The sequence below is a fragment of the Mesoplodon bidens genome (assembly GCF_964165515.1).
Source record: "Mesoplodon bidens genome assembly, chromosome: 3".
Taxonomy (NCBI): domain Eukaryota; kingdom Metazoa; phylum Chordata; class Mammalia; order Artiodactyla; family Ziphiidae; genus Mesoplodon; species Mesoplodon bidens.
Genome location: NC_138178.1, coordinates 99,704,300 through 99,731,304, shown reverse-complemented (window position 1 = coordinate 99,731,304; position 27,005 = coordinate 99,704,300). Strand labels below are relative to the sequence as shown.

The 27,005-nt window shown below is 36.7% G+C and overlaps 1 protein-coding gene across 1 annotated transcript in view; it reads right to left on the bottom strand.

Annotated features, from left to right (window-relative positions):
• Positions 1-27,005, bottom strand: part of DPH6 (diphthamine biosynthesis 6) — a 177,494-nt gene that overhangs the window by 55,699 nt on the left and 94,790 nt on the right. The window contains exons 4-5 of the mRNA XM_081228076.1: positions 17,142-17,215; positions 12,387-12,505 (exon numbers count right to left, since the gene is read on the bottom strand). Coding sequence (XP_081084202.1) covers positions 12,387-12,505; positions 17,142-17,215 — 193 coding nt within the window. The remainder of the gene's footprint in view (positions 1-12,386; positions 12,506-17,141; positions 17,216-27,005) is intronic.

The window sequence follows — 27,005 nt, the reverse complement described above, 5'->3', positions numbered from 1 at the left end:
CTCCCTTCAGGGCCGTTTCTATATGTAGTCAGTCTCCTGGAAAAGAGCTCCCTCTAGTGTCTATATTTGGACTAGCAGGTTCTTTTCAACATGAAGAACTTCCAGGAACATTCCATAGTTTGGTGTGATGTAGTACCGCAAGACCAGGATCAAAAATCCCTACAGGGGCTTCCCTGGTGGCGCAGTGGTTGAGAGTCCGCCTGCCGATGCAGGGGACACGGGTTCGTGCCCCGGTCTGGGAAGATCCCACATGACATGGGGCGGCTGGGCCAGTGGGCCATGGCCGCTGAGCCTGCGCGTCTGGAGCCTGTGCTCTGCGATGGCAGAGGCCACAACGGTGAGAGGCCCGTGTACCGCAAAAAAAAAAAAAAAAAAAAAATCCCTACAGAACATCTGTCAGAGCAGACGCAATAGTAATCAACCCACAACATGTGTTATGACCATGGTACATTAGTGGCATTTGTACAATTTAGGATAACGGCTTGTACACAAAAATAACGTTAAGCCCCATAAGATTATCAATTGGTGTATTATACCAAATACAACTCTGCCTGGGTGTCACAGGTTTTCCATAAATGTACTTTGCATAACTCCAGAGAGAAGTTATAAGTAATATCAATTCATTATATCTCTACCAAATCCATCTCCCTCAAGGGTCATGTTCCAATTTCCTTAAATGAAGTCCATTACATTCACATATTCTGTATTTGAAGGACTAGATCAAGCTACGGCAGGCAGTAAAAATCTGCTCTCCATTATCCCTAGGTAGGTGTCTTAGCAACATATTGTTTTGCTTTATGCCCACAAAGAGTGCAAAAGCTCTACAGTTCAGAATCCTCCACCTACATAATTCATTAGCAATAATCATCAGAAAAATGATCAGAATGGTAGCTATAGACAATAAAGCAATAACTGAATGGTAACTGTAGTAAACTACCCCTACTCTGAACCATCAATTGGAACACTGTCATTTTGTTGCTTCAAATTATCTAGGTAAAATCTTCACGTAGAGCTCATATATCAGCAACTTCCCTTCTCTGCAGAAGAGAGGTCCAGAGTTTTCTCTCAACATAAGTAGTCAGCATCAGATCTGAGAGGGATGCCTAAGAGTGTTATTCTCTAGCTCAGAGGCTCTGGCATGGAGGTCACATGACTGCACTCTGCCACAGAATTGTAATCTACTTATAAGTGCTTTTCCATCTCCTCTGATTCCCTCCATTTCCATTTACTACCTGTTTTGACCCATACCCTTTCCCCTATGATTGGCCTTTCTGGCTCAGTAGATGTATTATAAACCCACAGGGGCAGTAAAAACAGCAGCCTTGTTAGCACTTCTCCTTGGACTGCTCGCAGGCTGATATTACAGGATTTGATAGATAAAGAATCACAGGACACATGGCCCTGTGTTTAGAGATAGGCCTTAATTTATCTCTATGGGTGAAGCTATGACATACCCCTAACAGTCTTTAAGAATATGCACTGTCAAATTTAGTAATATTAATATTGTGTTTTGTGCATTGATAACACTTTATTTTGGTACATGTAACTTTAAACTCAGGTCTGGGACCAGTACAGATCAGGCAAAACAAAAGAAAAAATTTGTGAAATAGGGAAAATATATAGTTGTGTACTTGCGTCATCTCCCATCACCTCATTCCTACCTCCCAATCCTAGAACCCTTGCCAGTAGAGTCTTGGCATTACTTCCTATCATAGTCAATATTAGCACAAAATAATTTAACTAATTAAGCTAACCATATATCTTTTCTTTTCCTTACCAGCCATTTTTTTTAATATAGAGAAACACACTCTTTTTTTAAAAATTAATTAATTTATTTTTTGCTGCTTTGGGTCTTTGTTTCTGTGCGAGGGCTTTCTCTAGTTGTGGCAAGCGGGGGCCACTCTTCATCACGGTGCGCAGGCCTCTCACTATCGCGGCCTCTCTTGTTGTGGAGCACAGGCTTCAGACGCGCAGGCTCAGTAATTGTGGCTCACGGGCCTAGTTGCCCCGTGGCATGTGGGATCTTCCCAGACCAGGGCTCGAATCCATGTCCCCTGCATTGGCAGGCAGATTCTCAACCACTGCACCACCAGGGAAGCCCTACCAGCCATTTTAATTAACTAGTGCATCAATTCCCCATTCCAATTTTCAATTACATCGCTGCTCTAAGGATGCTAACAAATGTAGTAGGTCCATGAGATATTTCTTGTCCATTTCTGTGTATTTATAGCAGTGAAATGTATACAGTGGTCAGAATATACTGAAGTGGACCAAAAGATGGGGAAATGGCTGCTCCAAACTTTAACTGTACTTCCCAATGTTGCTTAAGTTGAGTAAGGCTTAGTGTTGAATAGGCATCATCTTAGCTAACACTCATTTGCAGTCTCTTGGGGCTTCTGGTAAAGGTCCAATATAATCTACTTGACAGCTAATATGCCAGTCCTTGTCTTTGGGAAATCTTATTCACTGCCCTTTTATTTTCATTTTTTAAATTTGCTTTAAAATAAAATTCACCAATTTTAAGTTTCAGGAAATATATACAGGCATGTAGCCACCATCATAATGATATGGAATATTTCCACCACTCTAAAAAGTTCATGAGAGAAGTTGTAGGCTGTTCTTTTCCTGCTTTGCAGTTAGTCTTTCCCCCAACTCCCAGCATCTGGCAACCAGTTATTTACCATGTGTCTGTATAAGTTTCTATTTTCAAAATGTCATATAAATGGAATAATTATAATATGAAGCTTTACTTGTATCCCACTATTGTGATGCGTTGCAGTTTTATTTTCATTCAATTCAAATACTTTCTTCTTTGACTAGTGGGTTATTTAGAAGTATATTGGTTAATTTCAAAGTGTGGGGGATTTTCCAGATATATCTGTTAATTTTTGTATATTCAGAGAACATGCTTTGTCTGATTTCAGTATGATGACATATACTGAGACTTCTTTTATGATCCACAATATGGTTTATCTTGATGAATGGTCCATGTGTGCTTAAATGTGTATTTTGCTGCTAATGCATGAAGTGTTTTATGAGGGGCAAGTAGGGTGAGTTGGCTGGTAGTGTTGTTCAAACTTTCTATATCCTAATAATTTTCTGTCTACTGTACCTGGTTTAGCTATTACTGAAAAAAAAATGTTGAAAGCTCTGTGTATTAACCGTGGATTTGTCCAATTCTCCCTATATCAGTTTCGTGTTGTGTATCTTAAGGCACTGTTATGGGTGCACAGATCTTTTAGACTGTTATGCTCTCTTGATAAATTGACCCCTTTATCACTATGAAATGTCCCTCTTTATCCCTAATAATACTCCTTGTTCTAAAGACTACTTTGTCTGATGTTAATATAACCATCTCAGCTTTCTTTGAATTAGTGTTACCATGGAGTATCTTTTTCCATCAATTCACTTTTAACCTATTTATGTCTTTACAATTAAGGCAAGTTTCTTATAGAAAGCATATAGGCTTCTTTTTCATTTTTTTAATTGAATCTGCAAATCCCTCCCTTTTAATTGGAGGTGTCTGAATAATTTACATTTAATTGAATTATTGAAATGATTAAGTTTAAATCTACCATCTTATCTTTTGTTTTCTATTTTTCTCATCTGTTCTGCTTGTTTTTTCCCTTTCTTGACTTCTTTTGTATTATTTTACAATATTCAATTTACTCTCTTATACACCTGTTTTATTTTTTAGTGGTTCTTTATGGTTTACATTTTACATCTGTAAGTTATCAGTCCACAATCAAATAGCATTATATAATTATGTATAATTTAAGAATCTTACATATTGTACCTTCATTTCACTGTACTTTCCCCCTTATACTATTTGTGCTACTATAATTATATATCTACGTCCCATATAAACCCCACAACTCACTACCATTATTTTTGCTTTAAATAATCTAGCTTATCTTTTTAAAAGTTAGGAGAATAGATTTAAAATTTATCTACTCTATTATTTCATTGCTCTTTATCACCTTGTAAGATTCAAATTTCATCAACTATTATTTCCTTCTGTCCAAAAAACTTCCTTTAATATTACTTGAAATGCAGATCTAAAGATGATGAATCCCCCAATTTTTGTACATTGGAAAATGTCTTTATATGGTCTTCGTTTTGAAATTTATTTTTACTGGGTATAAAATTCTTGGTGACTTTTACTGATTTTCAGTACCTTAAGATATAAATTCATTGTATTCCATTTTGGACAGCTTTTGAGGCAAAGCCTGTTGATTTTTTTATCTTTGCTTTCTGTATAGAATTAATTTTTTCACATTGGCTGCTTTTAAGATTTTCTCTTGACCACTGGTTTTCAGCAATTTGATGATAATGTGCCTTGTGATTTGCCTCATGTTTCTTCTGCTTGGGTTCACTGAAATTTTGGATCTGTAGATGTAGAGTTTTCATCAAACTGGAAAAATCTTTTGCCCATTATTTTTTCAAATATTCTCCCCATCCTATTTCCTAGGACACTACACCTAAGTTAGTCTGCTTGTTATGGTACCACAGCACACTGATACTGTGTTAATTATTTTCAGTCCTTTTTTCCCTCTATGATTCATTTTTGACAGATACTATTTGTCTTCAGATTCACTCATCTTTTCTGCAATGTCTAATTGCTGTGTATTGTTCATTTCAGATAAGGTATTTTTGAAGTAGTATTTGGGCCTTTTTATATTTTTTATTTCTTATCATAATCATGTTTTCCTCTAGTTTTTCGAGCATTATGATCATATTTATAAGAGCTGTTATAACTTCCTTGCCTGCCAGTTCCAAATCTGGGTGTATTTTGATTGATTTTCTCAGTATTAATCACATGTTCTTGCTTCTTTGCATGCCTGGTAACTAAGACGCAAGGCATTATGAATTTTATACTATGTGTTGGATTTTATTATTTTCCTTTAAATAGTTTTAGATTTTGTTCTGGCATAAGTTAAGTTATTTGAAATCAGTTTGATCCTTTTGAGGCTTGCTTTTAAATTTTGCTAGATCGGGTTCGTAGCAGCCTTTAGTCTAAGGCTCATGACTACTAAGGTGATACCTGTTTGAGGACTCTACCTGATATCTCATGTATGATGAGGTCTTTCCACTGGTGGAAACATGGATGTTTCCAGTTTTATGTGAACTCTGGAAATTGTTCAGCCTACTGTTTTTTGATGATTCTTTCTTCAGCTGAAGGTAGCTCCCTTTCACAAATATGCAGATCCATACTCCAGAAGCTTTCTGTAGGTCTACAGAGGTTTCTCTCCACGAAGATCCCTCTGTCTGGTATTCTGTCCCACAAAATTTCAGCACTTGGTCTCTCTAAATTGTGATCTCTGTCTCCTCAGTTCAGTGAAAACTGCCTGAGCTCTCTTTGGGTTCTCTTCCCTTATGCTGCAGTGTAGAAATTACCTCCAGGCAGTTAGCTAAGGCAATTGTAGCACTCACCTCACTCATTTTCTTTCTCTTAGGGATTACAATTTGCTTGTTTTAGCTCAGGTCTCCACTCAAATTTAGATTTCTTTATGGTGGTTCTGCGAATAGGGATGAACAGGATTCCTAAATGATGAATATGTTTTTGCCTAAATCCAAAAAGCCCTTCTAGTCTTAGATTCTTGTTTATTAGTGAATCTTGTGGGAGATATCAACTTAATTCTCACATTTTGAAGAACGTACCACAGTTGCTCCAGCCCATATAATTCTCAGGAAACTCAAAGACTGAGCTAGCCCTTGAATTTCAGCTGGATTTGTCAGCCAGCCTCTATTTTTCATATATATAATATAGTTCTTAACTCCTCCTGAGTTTCTTCCTCTGAAGAGGCAATTCTCACTATTTTATCAATGCAATGCACTAACTTGGTTGGTATTAATGTTTTTCAAGTCCAAGTCTTACCTCGCTGGACTGTGATGATGAATTTAAACATTACAGTGGCAGCACAGTAAATGTATATTGAGTTCCAGTCCATGAAAATGGAACATATTGTACATGGATGGACTCTGAAACTGGTATTGTAAAGTAGGTGTTGGTCAGCGCTATAATGGCATACTAGTCCCTCTGGTCCTTTTGCACTTCCTGTTTATAGTCTTTTTATATCAGGTACAGCTACAGCAATAAGAAGAACTACCTTGTATAATCCTTGATTGCATATTGTTAACCTCCAGGAACTAGCCAGACTAGATGATTAAAAATGAGCAGTGATCTTCTATTGACCGCCTGGAATCCTTATTGCTTAAGTGTTTACTAATAAGAAGGGCCTGGGCAATTCCAAAGGTTTCCATTTAGCATGGCCAGTTAAAACAAAATGAAGGGACAGACTTAGTACACATCCCCTGTAAAAAGGGTAAGGGCAACATATACTATTCACACATAATATCCATACCAATTATGCATTCAGGTAAACATGAAATGAGCACAGGAGAAGCTCAACAGTTATATTTTCCAATTTCTAACCTTAGCCCTACTTTGGTTTTCTCCACTACAGCATTCCTATATACCACAAATTTCACCCTCAGCCTTTCAGTGCACAATTCCTATCTTTTGTAGGGATTACATAGGATACTGAGCCCAGTATCTAACTAAATAGTTTTGCATTCCACCCCAACAGTGTATGTAGCCTAAGATTCCCTGCTACGAACTGGGCAAACAGATCTGACTTCTCAGTGTTTTTCAGATTCTACGGCTTTCTGAGAGAATAAATTCAGTCCCCTTTTTATTTTCCATTGTAAATCATGATCCTCATAATTGGGCTAAATTTCTCCAGAATAGATAGAATGAATTTGCTGAAGCATTTTAAAAGGTGGTGCCAGGGGCTTCCCTGGTGGCGCAGTGGTTGAGAATCTGCCTGCTAATGCAGGGGACACGGGTTCGAGCCCTGGTCTGGGAAGATCCCACATGCCGTGGGGCAACTAGGCCCGTGAGCCACAACTACTGAGCCTGCACGTCTGGAGCCTGTGCTCCGCAACAAGAGAGGCCACGACAGTGAGAGGCCTGTGCACCGCGATGAAGAGTGGCCCCCACTCACCGCAACTAGAGAAAGCCCTCGCACAGAAACGAAGACCCAACAAAGCCAAAATAAATTAATTAATAAACTCCTACCCCCAACATAAAAAAAAAAAGGTGGTGCCAGAATGCCTCTCCCATTTCCTAAAACTTAATAGTGCTTTATTAGATCCTTAGTAAAAACTCCATCAATTTCCTACTTTGTCAACCCATTTTTCAGAAGTCATCTAAACAACTCCACCTGGTTGAGCCAGTTACTGTTCTCCTATCTTTTCATTTCTGTGTTTTTTTTTTTTTTTTTTTTTGCGGTACACGGGCCTCTCATTGTTGTGGCCTCTCCCGTTGTGGAGCACAGGCTCCAGATGCGCAGGCTCAGCGGCCATGGCTCACAGGCCCAGCCGCTCCGCAGCATGTGGGATCCTCCTGGACCGGGGCACGAACCCGTGTCCCCTGCATCGGCAGGCGGACTCTCAATCACTGTGCCACCAGGTAAGCCCATTCATTTCTCTCCTTTCTGCCTCCTTTGTTTTGGATAGCTTGGCAGTTTTTTCACAATGCAGCCCTATGCATGGTAACTAAGCCAGCAGATCAGTTACTGCCCTGAATAGTCTCTTGGCTTCCCAAGAGCAATGTTTTCATGATGACCTACTCGCATGACTTCATCATTTATGCCAATGGCATCAAATTATGTGTCTCCCTCTGGTCTTAATAAAGCCAGTCTAGGGTTAATTGTAACTCATACCATTTCTATTATTGCTTTGGAAGGAGTATTCCATGTGTAGTTCAGGGAAGGGGTGAGGCACCTACTCTTCTCAGGGTAAGATTGCCAAATCCCAACCATAATGCACTACAGCAAGTTAGTTGTCATCCCGTTCAGAAGTATACAGAATGGACTGTCATATCATCCATCTGCTCAACCTTGATACTCCTTTCCATTCAACAATGTCTAGAATAGTGATATGGCTTGCTGATTGTTAATTCTAAAAACCATGTCAATAATCATTCCCCAGGCTTCTGCTGCTATTTTCTATAAAGAGCACTAACTCTTAAACAGAATACTCTTAGCATTGAGTAGTCACCTGACCTTGGTCTCCAACTACCTGTATGGTATTTCTACTGATCAATTTAGTTACTTTGTTAGCAAATATATATGGAAACAGAAGGTTTTCCAGTGATGGGTAAAGATAGTCTCAAGCTTTTTCTCCAACTACTCTTTTTTTGTTGTTTTTAAACTGTCCTGCTTTTACCGGGGCTGCTAACAACAGTTAAGTCCTCATCACCATTTTCTACCCTTTTTTTTTCTTGCCAAAAGGTGTCTTATATATCTGTGGGTCTGAAAAACAAAATCTCACTGACTAGGCCAATTTGCAATAACAAAAGACTGTACTGTGAAATCAGACTCATACAAACCAGAGACCTTACCTAGTATCAAGCTTTACTAATAATTCCAAGGATACAAGCAATCAAAGGGCCAGGTGAAGCAGGGAGAGGGCCAGAACTATGAGTGAAGTCCTCCAGGTGTTTTCTGGTTACACTGAACCTGCCTTGAACCAGGTCAACAGGTAAGGTCTCTAAGCAATGTATGTAGCTTATATCACTTACATAGAAAATAGCTACCTCAGTCATAAAACATCTTGATTGATTTCCTATTCAGATAGTTACCATACCTTACATGACATGTTCCAGGGAGCCATGCCCCCAAACCCCAATATTCCAGGTTTGTTTACCAAAACCAACCATAGCAACCAGATACGTCCTGCTAAAGGCAGTTTAAAGATAAGGAATCCTCCCCACTAGTAAATATCATTAGTGATTTTGTTTTGTTTGTTTATTTTTGCCATAACATCTGTAATTAATGTTTATAAGGCGATTATATGAGTTCTTCCTTTTTTTCCAGGGGACTTATCCCAATTACTGGAAAGAATGGGTTACAGACCTACTACTACTTGATCTTTTGTTCCCAGTAATTATGGGATCTTCTAATCAATAACATCTCCTATGTCCTTGAGAATCAAGAACATTTTTCACTGTGGAAGAAAGCACAGATGGAAGACAGAATAATTATAGTCCTTATATAGACCTAAATTTGATTTCAAAATATCATGAACTCCCGAGGTTATACATATACACATACATATATATAATTTCCCATTAAAAAAAACCCCAAGGCCTTCTTAAAGAAATGGATGTTCTAGGTCTGGGGCAGAAAATGTACAAAATGACACTATATGTTCATAGCAGTACTATTTATAATGGTACCAAACTAGAAACTACCCACAGGCTATGGAAGATAGAATGGACAATTCAACTGTGGTTTACTCCTACAATGGAACACTACACTATAAGGAGAAATGAGCAAACTATTGCATCATTCAATAACGTGGATGAATCTCATAAGCATAATGTTGAGCCAAAGAAGCCAGACACAATGGAGCCTATATTCTATGATTCAGCCATATAAAATTCAAAAACAGGAAAAATGAATCTACGGTATTAAGTATCAGAAGAGCTATTACCTCTGGGAGGGCAAGGCAAGTATTGACTAGGGAGATATTAGCAATATTCTATATCTAGATTTGGGTGTTGATTACATATGTTCACTTTTTGAAAATTCATCAAGTTGGACACAAGAATTTGTGCCATTTTTGTATTTATGTTATACTTCAATAAAAGGTTAATTAAAAACAAAACAAAACATGAAGTAAATCTACATTTATTGACATGGAAAAAAAAATCTCCAAAACATATTGTTGAGTGAAAAAAGGCAAAGTTGCCCATCAATACACAGAGTAAGATACTCTTCATATAATATTTCTATGTAGAAAAGTACTATGATTGTTTTATGGCTTTTAAAATATTACATATACACATACCAAAAAAGTGATTAAAAAGATGATCAGCATCACTCTGGTGGGTATCTCTGGTAAAGGGAATCATTGGCAGCAGAGGAGCAGATAGAAAACACATCAAATCTTTTCTGTAACCATGAAAATTTAACATTACATGGCAAGAATGTTTTCATGTAATACTCATACAATTAAAAATAAATATTTCTAAAAGGCAGGATTGTTCTTAAATCCAATGTGGAAACACTTCTGTAAATAAGTCTAAAACCCAGAAACCTCTTTAAGCACTAAGCCGTTAATGTGAAAATTTCACGAGTTCACTCACGCCTGCAAGACACCAAGGTTGTGTAACACAATTATTCGAAATTTGTTTTTTATACGTCCATATAGAATCAACCCTTTTATTTATTTATTTATTTATTTTTTGCGGTATGTGGGCCTCTCACTCTTGTGGCCTCTCCCGTTGCGGAGCACAGGCTCCGGACGCGCAGGCTCAACGGCCATGGCTCACGGGCCCAGCCACTCCGCGGCATGCAGGATCTTCCCAGACCGGGGCACGAACCCGTGTCCCCTGCATCGGCAGGCAGACTCTCAACCACTGCGCCACCAGGGAAGCCCTAGAATCAACCCTTTTATAAGACCATTCCATAATCTCACGGGCCACAAAATTTTGCTGACCCCCTCTGTGAATGGAAAGGTCCTATTGTCCCATTTTTTGTTCAAAACTTTTTCTGAAAATTTTAAAGTGTGTGTGTGTGTAAGCTTGGAAACCTATATTCCATCATTTATGTTTGTGTCTTTAGAAGGAATGTGCCACTCAACAAATCTTTCTTTAATAGTGTTCTTGAGAATAACTTTCATCTTTGCACACCTATAGGCAATCAATAGAAACTACATGCTGTAAATGTTCAAATTGGATCTATACTTTTGTCATTGGGATGTCAAGGACAGATTATCTCAGTTTTATATTTTGCCCAAAAGTTTAATACAGTTAATCACCATCCCCAACCTTTACAGAGAGGCGCACACACATCCACACACACAAATGAAAAGACAAGCAATATCAGCCACATACTATAATAAAGGTGCAGTAAGGTCATATTCTATTGCTCTGTCTTTCTAACGGGGCAGGATCTCTCAGGGTTCTAATCCATTCCATTTTCTAGTAGTAAAAGGGACAGAATATGTACTGTCCAGTGAGGTGTCACATGAACTTCATTACAGAACTATGCAATCTGAGAAAATCCAAAAGAGAGTGAGAGACAAAGAAAGTGAGAGAGCATATTCTGTATACATTCATATAGAAACTCATATGACAAATATATCTGTAGTGAGAACTTCAATCATAACAGTTATTGAGCAACATTTTCTCAAAAATGAGAACACAACACCACCTCAATGTTTTTCTTTTTAACAGCTAAGGAGATCAACTGCATGTTCTCTAAATAAGGCTTTCCACTAAAGATAACACCTCAACTTCCACAAGAGGAGAGTAGCTTGGTGTTTACCAAGAAGAAATATTATGGAATCTTCCTTTTAATGCTGTTTAAAATGTGAAATTATCTGTGAAATCTTCCACAGCTTTGGACCTTGTTATTTTAGAGATCAGCAAGGTGAACACTCTCAAATGAGGTACATGTTTTAGGCTTTGAGAACCCTGAGGCTCCAGGGCATTTACTGTAATAGGTTCATGAAATAAATGAATTGGGCTCAAATCCCATGGTTTCTTGAAAATGAATGTAATTATAAAAATTCAAAGCAACAAATTAAATGTGTTCGTATGTAATATCCATTTTTGAATCAGATTACCACCTGCCTGTTGTGTCTATGCTAACTGATCAAATGACATTTTCTCAAACATGAATTTCTCATCATCCTCAACAAAAACCCGCTACGCGGCTTATTTCTGATACCACAAACAAAGACAATCCTTCTATTTCAGCATTATTCAATGTATGTTAAAAAATACAAGGAAAATATCATGTGTTGTACCAAATACAGATTTTAAAAAGCTTCAAAAAAATCAAACTATATTTTCTGTTTCCTATGAATATGAATTCCATATCTTATAAAAAGAACTTAAATTGAAGGACCACAATATAATACCAGTTTTAGAGGTAGTTATATACTAAAAAAAGAAAAGAGGCTCACTATTAATCACTTTGGTTAATAATCAAAAGCCCATTTTTTTTTTTTTTTTTGCTGTACGCGGGCCTCTCACTGTTGTGATCTCTCCCGTTGTGGAACACAGGCTCCGGACGCGCAGGTCCAGCGGCCATGGCTCACGGGCCCAGGCGCTCCGCAGCATGTGGGATCCTCCCGGACCGGGGCACAAACCCGTGTCCCCTGCATCAGCAGGCAGACTCTCAACCACTGTGCTACCAGGGAAGCGCCAAAAGCCCATTTTAAAACTTCCCCTTACTCAATTTCTTCAGCTTGTGACTCCACATTTTTATATTCTAAGTTATTCTTCCTTTTTACTTGTAATTACTTATTAGTGAACTCAGATTATCTGTGTGGTAACAGACAGCTCCCTTGGAATTCTGGTTACATACCTAGAGCTGCTACTTTGATGATGATTGCTTGAACGTTAGATGATATCATCTCTCGGAGCAAATCTTCCTGATTTCTTTGCCAAAGGTAAGCTAAAGGCTGGAGATTAAGCCTTTTACACCTATAACATAATTTTTTAAAAATCAGATGATACCTTAATGTTCTATACTTGTATCCATAGCAATTACTTTGATTTTAAACATACTGCTTCTCTCAAGGATTTTAGCATATAAAATACTTTTAAAAACACGTTTTGCATAATGAAGTTTATATATACAACATAAATATATTTAATTTCTATGGTCTATGCATAAACAGATAAAAATGAAATCTCCAGGCAGATTAGAAATATTAATTTTAGTAAGACTCTAAGTTTAGAAATCTATGCAAAAAAGCTTCCAAATGCTAATGGATGTTTATTCTTGTTTTAGAACTTTCTTGGGTATCAAAATTGTGAAGCACAGGCAAATACATTTATCCTAATAAAATAATTACATATTGATTACATTTATAATACCTATGATTATATGAATTATTGTTATCTAATAACTGAAATTTTTTTTAAAGAATTTGACTCTGAGAGGGGGAGGGATAAATTAGAAGTATGGGAGTTAACAGATAAAAATTACTATACATAAAATAGATAAACAAGGGTTTACTGTATAGCACAGGGAACTATATTCAATATCTTGTAATAACTTATAATGGAAAAGAATCTGAAAAAAATATATACCTGAATCACTTTGCTGTACACGTGAAACTAACATAATATTGTAAATCAACTATACTTCAATAAAAAAAGAGAAGAAAGGTAAAATAAAGATATGTTAATACAAACAAAAAGAATTAAGAAAAAGCATAATCATAATGACAGCAAAAAAAAAAAAAGAATTCCACTGAGTGAAAAGAAAATAGTAAGAACAAAAAGTACATTCATTGAATACCTAGTATGCTGCAGGTATTGTACTACATATTTTACATTATGTTGCTGTAGAAAGAATGCAGATTTTGGATTCCAGACAAATCTGAGTTTGAAATCTCCTTCTACACTCACTAGCTGCATGACTTTGACAAGTCAGAGCTAAGCTCCAGGCCTTTAGTTTCCCAGTTCATACATACGGACAAAAATATTTCCTTCCAAAGTTCTTGAGAAGATTAAAATATTAGAAAGTGAAGTCATTCATTATTCCTCTTTTCTTCACATTCCACATCCAATCTACCACAATGAAGAATATGACCACTCCTCACCAATACCACTGCTAACATGCTGGTTTGAGCCACCAGAATCTCCCCTAACTTCTTCCCATTTCCATTCTTGCCCTTTTAAAATCAGTTTTCAATATAGTAGCCAGTGTGACCCTTTTAAAACATAAACGGATCATGGGATTTCTCTGCTCAGAACTCTCCCCATTACTCCTAGTAAATTAGACCTACATGGATCTCACCCTGGTTGACTCTCATACCTCATCTCCCACTACTCTCCTCTCACTCCAACCCACCACCCCTGGCCTGCTCACTCTTGCCTAACACACTTGCCATGTTCCCTACCTTCCTCATTTGCTTTATGCCCCTGCTTAAATGTCACTTTCTCAGGGAGGACCAACTGATTAAAATTAATGTAGATAAATTGATTAATTGATTAAAAGTAATGTAGATAAAAAATGTAGTACAATACCTGGATAAAATAGGTCTTCAGTAAATGGTAGTCAGAGCCAAGTGCCTTGCTCAAGTCACAGAGTAAGTGGCTGAGATCAGATTTCAAATTAAAAAAACATAGCTCTAAACCCCATCATCCCTAGTGTCAGTAAGGTTTCCTGGCTGACTACTCCAGCACACACTGAATTCTTTCTCAGATAATCCCAGTACCTATTAAATGTACCACACGTTTAGTCATTTACTCATATATGGTCTTAGAAAAATCACTCTTTTTTTCATGCACATATACCCTGACCTTCAAAGAAACCAAAATCTTTATGAATGTGGAGGCTTTTATCAGTATATAATTTACCTTTCTAAAATGTCCTGAGCATCTAAAGCAATGTGGAGGCAGTTAATAAATACAAAAATAATAAAACTGTAACTATCCATGTAACACAAGCATTAGTTTTTGCTGTCCTATCACCAATCTTTAATGCCTACTAATCAAACTTCTCTCCACCTTTTTCAGCTAAAAGGTTTTGTCTTTTTTTTTTGAAAAAAATTTTATTCCTTCCAGGCCTTATTGCAAAATTCTTGATTGTTTCTTTGGTATCCCTGATCTTTTGCCTATTTTTAGACTTAAGTCATACTTCTTTACCTATTTAAATTCTTTAACAGTTTAAAATATCATGGCTGGGGCTTCCCTGGTGGCGCAGTGGTTGAGAGTCCGCCTGCCAATGCAGGGGACGCGGGTTCGTGCCCAGGCCCGGGAGGATCCCACATGCCGTGGGGCAGCTGGGCCCGTGAGCCATGGCCGCTGAGCCTGCACGTCTGGAGCCTGTGCTCCGCGGCGGGAAAGGCCACAACAGTGAGAGGCCTGCGTACCGCAAAAAAAAGAAAAAAATATCATGGCTGAAATAAGCTTCCTCTGTAAATCACTGTTGTATTTGAGCTTGTGACATCTATTAATTGCTTTATACCTTGAAAATATAATGATGCAACACTAACTACAAATTGAAGATCAGCTAATTCAAAACTGAGTTTGTAGACCAACAGACTCCCAATAACACTGCTTTACAATTTTCAAGGATTAAATTATTACAGATGTGCTTTACAGTATATAATCTGGGCATCTTAAACCATGTGTTGAAGTGTACCTGAGACTGCATTTTGAGAAACAGCTTGCCTCTACCTATGAGTAATCAATGGGGCCTTCTCCTATTTAGATACTGCTATAAGGCAGCTTCACCTCAGGGGCACATTTTCATTCAGCTCCTTAAAGCTTTCATAAATAGATGTCAGCCCTATCTGCGGCTTGGCTACCCAGTGAACCATGTAGGTTTGAACCTATTTAAAAACAAAGATTTTTAAACAAAATAATTCTCAGAGAACATGACTTAAAACTTGATGAGAATAATATTATTTTTAACATACGGGTAAGGGATATGCAATCCATCTCCATCTATAAATCAGTTGTTCTCAAGTGCAGGCAGACAGAATGTAAGGAAAACTTTTTCCAAATACACGTTTGACCTCCTCCCCCACTTCCACCTCCACTCTCCATTGTCCAGAGATTCTGATAGTCCCCCAAATATGAGATCATCATACTTCTTTTTATTTATTCTTTGCCCTGCTTTCTCTTCACTTACTTTTAAAATTCTATATATTTAACTGCCTTAAATTCATCGTGGAATTAGAGAGAAAATAAAAAATAAAACAAGTTTTCAAGTCTATTAATATGTGAGTTTTTAATGAGATAGTCAATATGAATGTTTCTTTGTCAAGAACATGAAACTATTACATAAATACAGCCCTTATCTTATTTTCATTTACCCTTTTAAATGGCAAAATCATTTATTTCTACGTCGAACTGTGCTCAAGATTAATAGTGAAGTCCTTATTTTGTTTTGCTAATATAATGACATGTAAAGTCTCTACACAATATTTTATTTATCCGAATAAATTAAAAATGAAAATTAAATTCATTTGTGGGTGTTTTGCCAAGCCAACGTTTAATAATCATTATTATTATTTTTTTTAAAGAAGATGTTGGGGGTAGGAGTTTATTAATTAATTTATTTATTGTGGCTGTGTTGGGTCTTCATTTCTGTGCGAGGGCTTTCTCTAGTTGTGGCAAGCAGGGGCCACTCTTCATCGCGGTGCGCGGGCCTCTCACTATTGCGGCCTCTCTTGTTGCGGAGCACAGGCTCCAGACGCACAGGCTCAGTAGTTGTGGCTCACGGGCCTAGTTGCTCCGTGGCACGTGGGATCCTCCCAGACCAGGGCTCGAACCCGTGTCCCCTGCATTAGCAGGCAGATTCTCAACCACTGCGCCACCAGGGAAGCCCTAATAATCATTATTTTCATCTGACCTTATGTTTTTTGAGTAGATCAAAGGAGTTGACTATTTTGGTACTTGTACAGACAATGTTTTACTAGTACTACATTGCTTGGGAGGTGGGGGAGATGGGAGGAGCAACAATCTAAAAATTCCTTTAAAGTTGAATGGCTTTTTATAGAAGTATTTCAATCTCATGAATATTTTTAGTCAAGAATTGAATTCTAAGGACCAAAGAAGAAGAGATTTCTTAATACATTAAAAAAAATTACTGCACTTTTATTACAAATGATGATAAGTTAAGATATTAAAAGGGTGTACTAATTCAAATAAGGAAAAATTGAAAATAATACTTTGACTTCAAAAAAATCTTTGTTTCAACTTTTTATTATAAATAATTTATTTTTCCTTATGGTAAGAATAAGGTAAGAAAGTAAGTTTTCTCATGTGTTGATATAAGGATAGAAAAAAAGTAAAAGTGCAACTTTTGTTACTTAGGGCAATACATTTAGTTTCATGGGGCATGTAGGGCAAAACCGTATCTATTTATTATTTGGATACAATTATCTATTTATTATTGGGGTATAGTTGTTTTACAATGTTGTGTTAGTTTCTACTGTACAGCGAAATGGAGTTCCCTGGGCTATACAGCAGGTTCTCATTATTTATCTATTTTATACATATTAGTGTATATATGTCAATCCCACACTGATTTTTTATTTAGTCACATTCTTAAAATACATAAACTTTAAAAATATAGGACAAATTAACGTTTTCTTACACATTTTCCACTCGAACATGCTGATAGTCAGAGAGTATAGCACCTACTGATATTCCCTCTACTTCTTCTTTTTCCTGAAAATAAAGAAAAAAATATGATTAAAAAATAAATAACATGTGGCTCTGCATCATGTTCTAAAAATTATAAATGAACCGTGTTTCATTTAGAAGACCACCTTGAAACAGAATAACTTACTGGAAGTGCAATCCACATTCAGAAAAAAAGAAAGTATATTAAAAAAATATATTTAAGTCACCCTCTCAGCTCTGGGGTGAAATAATTATTCTTTTTACCTAAAATCCAAATAACTGGAGACCATTTTCCATGGAGAAGATAAAGGCAGCACTTCCAAAATGCTTTCTCACTTGATATATTTTTAAAGATTCACTGATGTTTGATAGAAATTTCCAAGAAATTTCTATTTAAGGACAATGTATTCCCAAGTTGAGTACCTTTTTTTAAAAAAAATTAAGCAATGGTATAAGTAAATAAAGGAATACAATGATTTTAATCCATATCTTAAAGTGATTGACATAGGAGCATCCAGGAAGCAGAGATGATAGAGGCATTGCCTGTATAACAGTACAGAATAGTGGATAAAGAAATCTAGGATGAGAAGCAAGCAATGAATTATTATCAGTAGGGCTGAGAACATCTAGCAGTATATTCAGCAGAGTCCCCCAGGGATGAGGACTAGTCTATCCAACATAGCCATTAATGACATGGAGGAGAATGTAAATTCAAATATGATCAAGTTTACAGATGATACAAAGCTAGGATGGATTATGAAGAAAAGAAAATCAATCAAGTACCTGGATGGATATGGACAACTTGGGGATTTGAAAGGACACGTCTAAGATGAGATTTAATGTAAAGAAGTATAAAATAATACCCTTAAGGAAGAATCATACACAACACAGGTATAAACTAGGGAAATGTTATCTAGAAAACAGATATGAAGGAAGTGACTGGGGGGTGATTACTAATAACAAACTGAATAGAAATTCTCTGAATAGGCATAAAAGAAAAGTCATCCTAGCCTATGGAGTACAGAAGAAACTACTTCAGAGAGATGACTTCATTATTAACACTGGTCTTTCCAAACTTGGAAACCTACAAAAAAGAACAATAGTGTTTCACATAAAAATAAATGTAATACTTGGAGACATTCTAAAATAACCCCGAATGTCCTAAAATGATGCCATAATAAATAAACAAAAATGCACAACAGGAATCTCTCATGTCTTTGAAGATAAAGCCAATTTAAAATTTCCCCTCTAAAATGACAGAGAAACATCTTTCCAAACCTCCCCAAAATAAAATGATTCTTTCTATTAGATAAGGATTCCAGGAAAAGAGCTATTTCCTTTGCTTTCCTATTTCAGCAACTTTGTGAGAACATTTGCTTGTAACCTTTCTCTAACCTTCCTAGCCATTTTCTTTTCATAAAAGTCATTGTATTACTAGAAAAAAGCACGCCATAGTGATCCTCATTAAATGCAAATATGGCATAGGATCATAGAATAGTGAATAATGTTATCAAAAATCAAAATTTTAGTTATATTCTTTTACCATATATTGTTTAACTGACAAAAGAAAATATAAGGTACTGAATAGTATATGTGTGTGTGTGTGTGTGTTTCTCTATAGATCATGAAAACAAACACAAGTCATTCATGTTTTTCTTTCTAAACTAAGTCAAGCCACTGTTAAAATAATAATTGGCATTTACTCTCCACTTAAAACGTGTTAATGTTCTATAATTCTCATTTAATGTTCACTACAACCCTAAAATAATTATTTAATTCTTCTTAGTCTACATGCATTGTGAACATTGAGTAATATAATACACATAAGTAACAGTGACTAGCATCTAGTGAGCACTCAGTAAATATTTTCTTCTGTCATTATCATAATCTTTGTTATCAATAATACTACTTTTAGGGCTTCCCTGGTGGCGCAGTGGTTGAGAGTCTGCTTGCCGATGCAGGAAACATGGGTTCGTGCCCCAGTCCGGGAAGATCCCACATGCCGCGGAGCGGCTGGGCCCGTGAGCCATGGCCGCTGGGCCTGCGCGTCTGGAGCCTGTGCTCCGCAACGGGAGAGGCCACAACAGTGAGAGGCCCGCATACCACAAAAAAAAAAAAAAAAAAAAAAATAATAATACTACTTTTATAACTACTTCTGTTACTACTTCTACTATTACTACTACTGACCACCACCACCACTGCAACTAGATAAAGGCCTAACTTGACAAACAAAGCCCTTCATTCCTGAGCTTTAATCTCTTGCTCATTATCACTTTTTAACTAGCTTACTAACCCATGATAGTTAATTTTATGTGTCAACTTGACTAGGCTAAGGGGCACCCATTGCTGGTAAAACATTATTTCTCTGAGGAAGTTTCTGGAAGAGATTACGATTTGAATTCGCAGAGTGGGTAAAAGATTGCCCTAACCAACGCAGGTGAGCATCATCCAACCTGTTGAGGACCTGAATAGAACAAAAAGGTAGAGGAGGGGCACATTTACTCTCTGCTTGAGCTGGGACATCCATTTTCTTCTATCCTCAGACAACAGTGTTCCTGGTTCTTGGGCCTTTGGACTCAGAGTGGAATTTACAACACTGGCCCCCTTATTCTCAGGCTTTTGGGTTTAGACTGGAACTATATACTACCAGCTTTTTAGGTGTCCAGCCTGCAAATGGAGAGCGTGGGACTTCTTAGCTTCCATAATCAGATGAGTTAATCCTTCAAAATAAATCTCTTTCTATATATCTTTATATATCCTATTGGTCCTGTTTCTCTGGAGAACACTGACTAATACATAACCCTTGACAACCAACTCTACAGTCCAGTCACACAAATGTTTCTAACCTAGTGAGCCCTGAATAATCCAAGGATAAGTAAGACTTCTGTTGAATTCTTAATCATTCAGAACATACTACTAATTTTGAAGAAAGAGAGATCTATAAAAGATAAAAATCTATCACACAGTCAATCTACTCTGCAGAAAATACACAGCTAAGCTCAGGTCCCACCTGAGCTACCAGAGTACCAGAATAAAAGGTGTTATACCGAGGCAGCATAAAGACATAGCCAAATAAATCACCCTGTGACATAACTGAAATAAAAATAAATGTGCTGCAGGAACTTCCTTGGTGGTCCAGTGGGTAAGACTCCACACTCCCAAGCAGGGGGCCCAGGTTCGATCCCTAGTTGGGGAACTAAACCCCACAGGCATGCCACAGTGAAGATCCCGTGTGCCACAATTAAGACCCTGTGCAGCCAAAATAAATAAATAAATAATTTAAAATAAATAAATAAATAAATAAATGTGCTGCAGGAAACAGTTAATATAGAATCCGAGACCCAGAAATCTGACCAGATTCGAACCAACTTCCCATGATCAATCCCATGCCCACTAAGCAACCTTAGGTTGCCTTGTTATTGTCAAACCCAGAAAGATTGTGCTAATCCATAAAGACAAGCATTCTCATCCACTTAACAAAAATGGTCTACATTATAAATCAACAAATTGGCATTCAAGCCTATACATTAGTCTTAAATGAATTTGGTCTGTATTTGTCTATACTAAAGAGACTGATAACTTCTTGGTACATTGTCAAAATCAAGTCTCTAGTCTGGAGAGCTATACCACAGTACTCACCAAAATAATATTCCCAAGCTGAACCAACCATGTAACCTCTTCTAACAATAATGCTAATTGTCATGTCATCATTCTTTAATGGTTCACCTAATATTAAAACATGTAACCAAAAATGTTTTATATGTCCATACTATGTACCAGTTTAATAAATAAGATTAGCTCTACTGTTGGGAGATTAAGGCACCAAAACTAAGTAATAAAGAAAGTGATATGAAAGCAAAAAGTTGGGGAAGGTTTCACAGAAGAAGTAGACTTCAGGGCCTACTCATCAAGGATATATTTGATTTTGTTGAGAAAGGAAAGAAAGGTAGTAGGGAACAATTCAGACAGAGTGAAGAATATGAACCAAGGCAACAAAATAAAGTGTTTGGCATATTAGGAAGCAGTCAGCAGTGTGGGGTAGCTGGAGCTGAAAGCACACATCAAGAAGTGGAAGGAAAAAAGGATGGAAAAGCAAACTGGGATCAGATTGGTCAGAAACGTGGCTTGCATCCTGAAGGTAACAGAGAACCCTTCCCTGCAGAAAATTTTTTCTGACCAACTCCTGCGGTACAATTCACATACAATAAATTGCATCTATTTAAAGTGCACAATTCAATGAGTTTTGACAAACCCACACACCAGTGAAACTGCCACCACAATCGAGATTACTGATTACTCCCAAAAGATACCTTGTGCCTCTTTGCAGCCCAACCGTTCCCCTTTACTCCTGGCTTTATACAATTTCTGATCTGTTTTATGTCAGTATATATTAGTTTACATTTTCTGTAATGTTATATAAATAGCATCCTACAATATGTATTCTTTGTTTCTAGCTTCTTTCACTCAGTATGATTTTGAGGTTCATCCATGTTGTATGTGTACCCATAGTTCATTCCTTCTATTCCATTTTAATCCATTGTATGGATATGCCACATTTGTTTATCCATTCACTTGTTGACGGATATTTGAGTTTAAGGTTCTTATGAATAAAGCTATGAATGTGATTTTATGGCTTCGTGTTAATATATGTTTTCACTTTTCTTGAGTCACTAAAGAATTTAACAAGTGAGATATGATATTTATAAATAAAAAGATAAATGTGGCGACAGTGTGAAGGATTGACTAGAGAGTAGAGAAATAGAAGAAGGAGCCTAATCTGAAAGAACTGAAGAATGGAGATAAGAGGACAAACTCCAAAAATGATTTAGAGACAAAATTAGTAGGACTTGTGAACAGTGACAAGAAGCACACATAAAGCGTGGGGCCAATGACTGTAATTTAAGTGACTATTAACTGAGAAAGGAGATATATGTCTTAAAAGAAAATACTGAGTTTATTTAGCAACGTACGTGTTGTGTTCAATTTGTTTGCTAGGTATCCAAAGTAGATAAGACCATTAAGTATATTGAGTACAGTCATCCCTCCATATCCATGGGTTCTGCATACATGGATTCAACCAACAGTGGATCAAAAATATTTTTTAAAAAATTTTCTAGAAAGTTTCAAAAAGCAAAACTTGAATTTGTCACACACTGGCAACTATTTATAGAGCATTTACATTGTATTAGGTATTATAAGTAATCTAGAAAGGATTTAAAGTATGGTAGAATGTGCACAGGTTATACGCAAGTACTGTGCCATTTTATATAAGACATGGGCATCCTCAGATTTTGGTATACACAATGGGGTCCTGGAACCAATCCCCTGTGTATACCCAGGGATGACTTACTCTGGTGCTCAAGAGAGTATAGAGAAAGACAGGGGTGCTGTCAGCATGTAGGAGAACTTGAAGCCACGGAGCAAACAAGAACCTCAAGAATCAGGACATAGAGTGAGAAGAGGGTGACAAGAGGGCTCAATGTATGACCCTGAGGGTGCAGTGACTTGTAAGAAAAGAAGGAGAAGGAAAATTCAGTGAAGACATTGAGAAAGAGTGGCCAGGATAATAAGAGACACCACTGGGATAGAGTAATGGTGTGTGCACAGAATTTTGTTAAAATTTCTTAGCATCCCTTATAATGTTTATCTACCTTGGAGCAGGGTTGAGGGTAGTAACAAATATAAATGATTAATGACATTATGTGCTGCTGTTCCTGGTACTCAGTGATGCTACTGTTGATTTTATTATTTCCTGAGTTGAACTTACACATCCATCATCGATAATGATAGTGGCCTCAGCTAAACAGTTTCCACTTGTGTCTGGGAGTCCCTGTGGCTTAGTAATGTGCCAGACTATTTAGGGCCCAGGCCCTTGTCTCTAACTTCTCTATTACTGACATTACTAATTTTTATTTTTATTTTTGCCTTCTTTGTTCTTAACTACTTTATGACAGGAATATAATTTGTGTTCAAAACTCTCCAAATTCTCTGAATTGTGTTGAATTTAGCAATAGATACTCATTAATTGATTAACCATATTTATTTTACTGAGGGTCTGAAATTTATTCTTTGAAGAATTTGTTAATAATATGTGTCAAGTGTTGTGTTCTTGCTTTCATTAAACATTGACAACTTTCCCCTCAGTGGTCATAACCAATTTCCTAATTGTAAAATATTGTAAAATACAGCGGTTCTGTTGAACTTTCTACAGAATTTGGTACTATGTATACAAGAAAGAACACAAGTATGGTTGGCAGACAGGCCTTAAAGGCTGGTTATTCTACGTACCAGCTATGACAACCTGAATAGGTTAATGTCTGTGTTCTCACATCAGGTTAATAATATTTTGGGTTGTTATAAGGAATAATTGAGATAATATATACAAAGCACCTAGCACAAATCTTGGTATATAATAGGAACTTGGTAATATTGTTACTTTATCTTACCTTTTCATCAAAATTCTGTTTCTGTGCACACACCATTATTCTATCCCCGTTGTGTGTCTCATTATCACGGCCACTCTTTCTCAACATCTTTACTGAATTTTCCTTCTCCTCCCCTCTCTTCTTACAAGTCACTGAACCCTCAGGGGTTACTGAGCCCTCTTCTCACTCTATGTCCTGCTTCTTGAGGTTCTTGTTTGCTCCTGTGGCTTCAAGTTCTCCTACATGCTGACAGCACCCCCATCTTTCTCTATTCTCTCTTGAGCATCAGAGTACAGTTGTCCCTTGGTATCCACAGGGATTGGTTCCAGGATCCCACTGTGGATGCCAGAATCCAAGGATGCTCAAGCCTTTTACATAAAATGGTGTAGTATTTGCACATAACATATGCACATTCTCTCACATACTTTAAATCTTCTCTAGATTACTGAAAATACCTAATACAATATAAATGCTATGTAATAGTTGTAAATACAATAATCAGATTAGCTAAGCAGACATCACAAGTTTATTTGTTGCTTAGATCACTCTTTTTTTCCCAATTCTGTCAATGTGAAACACACCTGCAAGACTGCTGGGGAGCTAGTCCAGGCAGCTACTGACCTACCTCACCAATCATAGCAATAGAGAGTTCACTTGCAAAAACAGACACATACTCATAAACTGGTACAAAACACAACTTCATTATTACTATTTCTACACCTAACTTGTGTGCAAAAGGGCAGTTATACCAAGGATTTATTCAGAAAGAGCAAATATATCGATATATCAACACTCTGTTTAAGAATCCAAGGTCTAAATACAGATGGTCAACCATGCTTCTCAGAATACATTTTAACTTCTGGAGACCAGAAATAGACCAAATTGTATAATGCTTACTTCTGCATAGTAATTCATTTTTCCTATTTCATTTCCAACTTTATACTTCCTCAAATATTTTTACAACACGTGTATTACTTTTCAATTAGGGGGAAAGTTATTAAAATCCACATATGCATGTACATACTCATCTCTTATCCTATGTGCTGGTAAGCTAGCAGACAAAATTATTCATGTATTTATTATACAGTAATTTATAAAGGCCTATTGTGACAGGTTCTATACTAGGAAGGATGAAACACATTTGAAAACAGCACAGTTGCTAACCTTAAGAAGTTAAAATCTAGTGGTGAGGGATGTGGCAGAATGGACACATTAAGAAATTAAGTAAAATAAGTGACTTAAGTCCATATAGAGGATAATGGACCACAAAGGAAAGAATTCTTGCTGGGGGAATGATATTAGAAAATATTTCTTAAAAAAATTATACTGCAAATACTAAACAGTCAAAAATGTTGATTCTTTGCCCTTCTTGACCAGAAGAAAATAGATAACAGCTCCTTCTACTGTCTTCCTCTACCCTCCTTCATATCGCATTTATGTACAAAATCCACCAATTATCTTTTCTTCAAAGAAATAAATCTGGACCTAAAAAGAAATACATACAATTTATCAGTTAATGAATCTACATAATACTAATCATTTATCTCCATTTGGTATCCGATTGTGTGGTTCCATCTTCCATAGAAAACAGCAATCAATAATCATCAAAAAAATATGACCATGTCTATCTGTCAAGGCCGCAGTGCGGGTCCTGTGCCAGCCTGGCACCTTTCTTCTGTGGCTCCTGGGATGCTCACTGCTTTTGGCCTGGGCCTAGATGCTCAGAAAGCCAGAGTCCTCTGCTGGGTGGACAGCTGCCCTAAGGGCTCCATGAAGCTCCTGTGAGCCCAGCCCAGGCCTGGCCCTAGAAGTCCAAGCCTTTGCACCAGGCGGGGAGCTGCATCAAATTATGAGGACCTGCCCATATAAGTTTATAACCTAGTCCTAAAGCCTTATTAACTACTAAATCTTATTGACTTCTCTTAAAATCAATACCCTAAGGTATCAGGAACACAAGGATAGAAATGGGCTTCCACTCTGAAATGTACCTTATGTGTCCTCATGCAAAACTCTACCATATAACAGTTAAAGGGCACCCAATATAGAGATTGGGATGATGAAGGCATTCAGTCATATGGTAAGAGTGATAATTACAAGTTTTAAAGGTAGAAATTTAGACCCAAATTAGATTTATTCACTCAATATTCACTTATTTTCATAATGAAAAGTTGATTCACAAAGCCAACAACATAAACTTTTTAAACACCTTTTAAATTTCAACTTATATAAATGAGGATTATTATTTTTTATATTTTTAAACAATTCCAGCTCTATTGAGTATAATTGACAAATAAAATTGTAAGATGTTTAAAATGTGCAACGTGATGAAAACAAGCTGTCCCTTTTTACAGATGAAAACTAGGCTTACTTATTCCAAAGATGAGAAGATATGCAGCTTGCATTTATTGGGGATATTATTTTCTTTGAAAAATGCCTCAGTTACCAGTATTATTCTGTTAATGGGTTCCTGCCTGTTGAGAAAAAAATGAACTGCTGAATTCAAAATGTTTTTCATCTGAAAGGCATTCTAACATTTTTAATATGAACCATTCATTAAAGAAGCACACTTGCATTATAGCTCTGAGTGGTGATACTTGGACTTCTGGCAGCATGACATTATTAAATAAGAAACATTTGTGAATGTCAATGATATTCTGGGGACTGGATAACTAAACAAGAAATTTATGTGGCCAGTAAAGCACTAGATGACTTTTCCTTAAACTTCTAATTCTTCACTTTAGTAGAATTAGACCAGTCCAGGTTAGTAAAAATAACTACAGAAATGAATATTCTTTTATATGAAATAATTCTGAAAGTAACACTGAGAATTTTCAAGTGATATATTCAGGCATCTGACTAAAATTTTTGTGTGACTTGTTATTGTTTTTCTTAGCATCATCAATATAAAATATTTCCAAAATGGGAAACGATCACCATCTGGAGTTCTTCCATTAAACAGTGAGCTCATGACAGAGTATTAGGTCACTAATTTGTAGCATTACTGTTTCCCTTTGTGAACTTTCTCAGTTAAATAGGGAAAAATTTGTTAAGGCTGGAAATTAAATGACAAAGAAACTGCAGAAAATCATAATCATTTGTCATTTATTTCCATTTTAAAACTAATGTGTATTCTTTTACTTTTGAGTCTCCATCTGAGTTGCAACAGTATAACACTCCTAGTTTGTAATAAATCAGTCATTTGCTACAGAGAGTGTGTTCCAACCTCAATGGACTTAGAGATTGCTGGTCATCCTAGACCAAATTCAACCTGAAATGAAACTGAACAGAAGTCTAGAACTACAATTATTTATTATTTTTCCTTTAGTTTCCCAAGAATATTCATCTTGCTAACAAGACAAGGTAACATTTTGAGGACTTCTGTGAAACTCTAACAACAACAACATAAATAA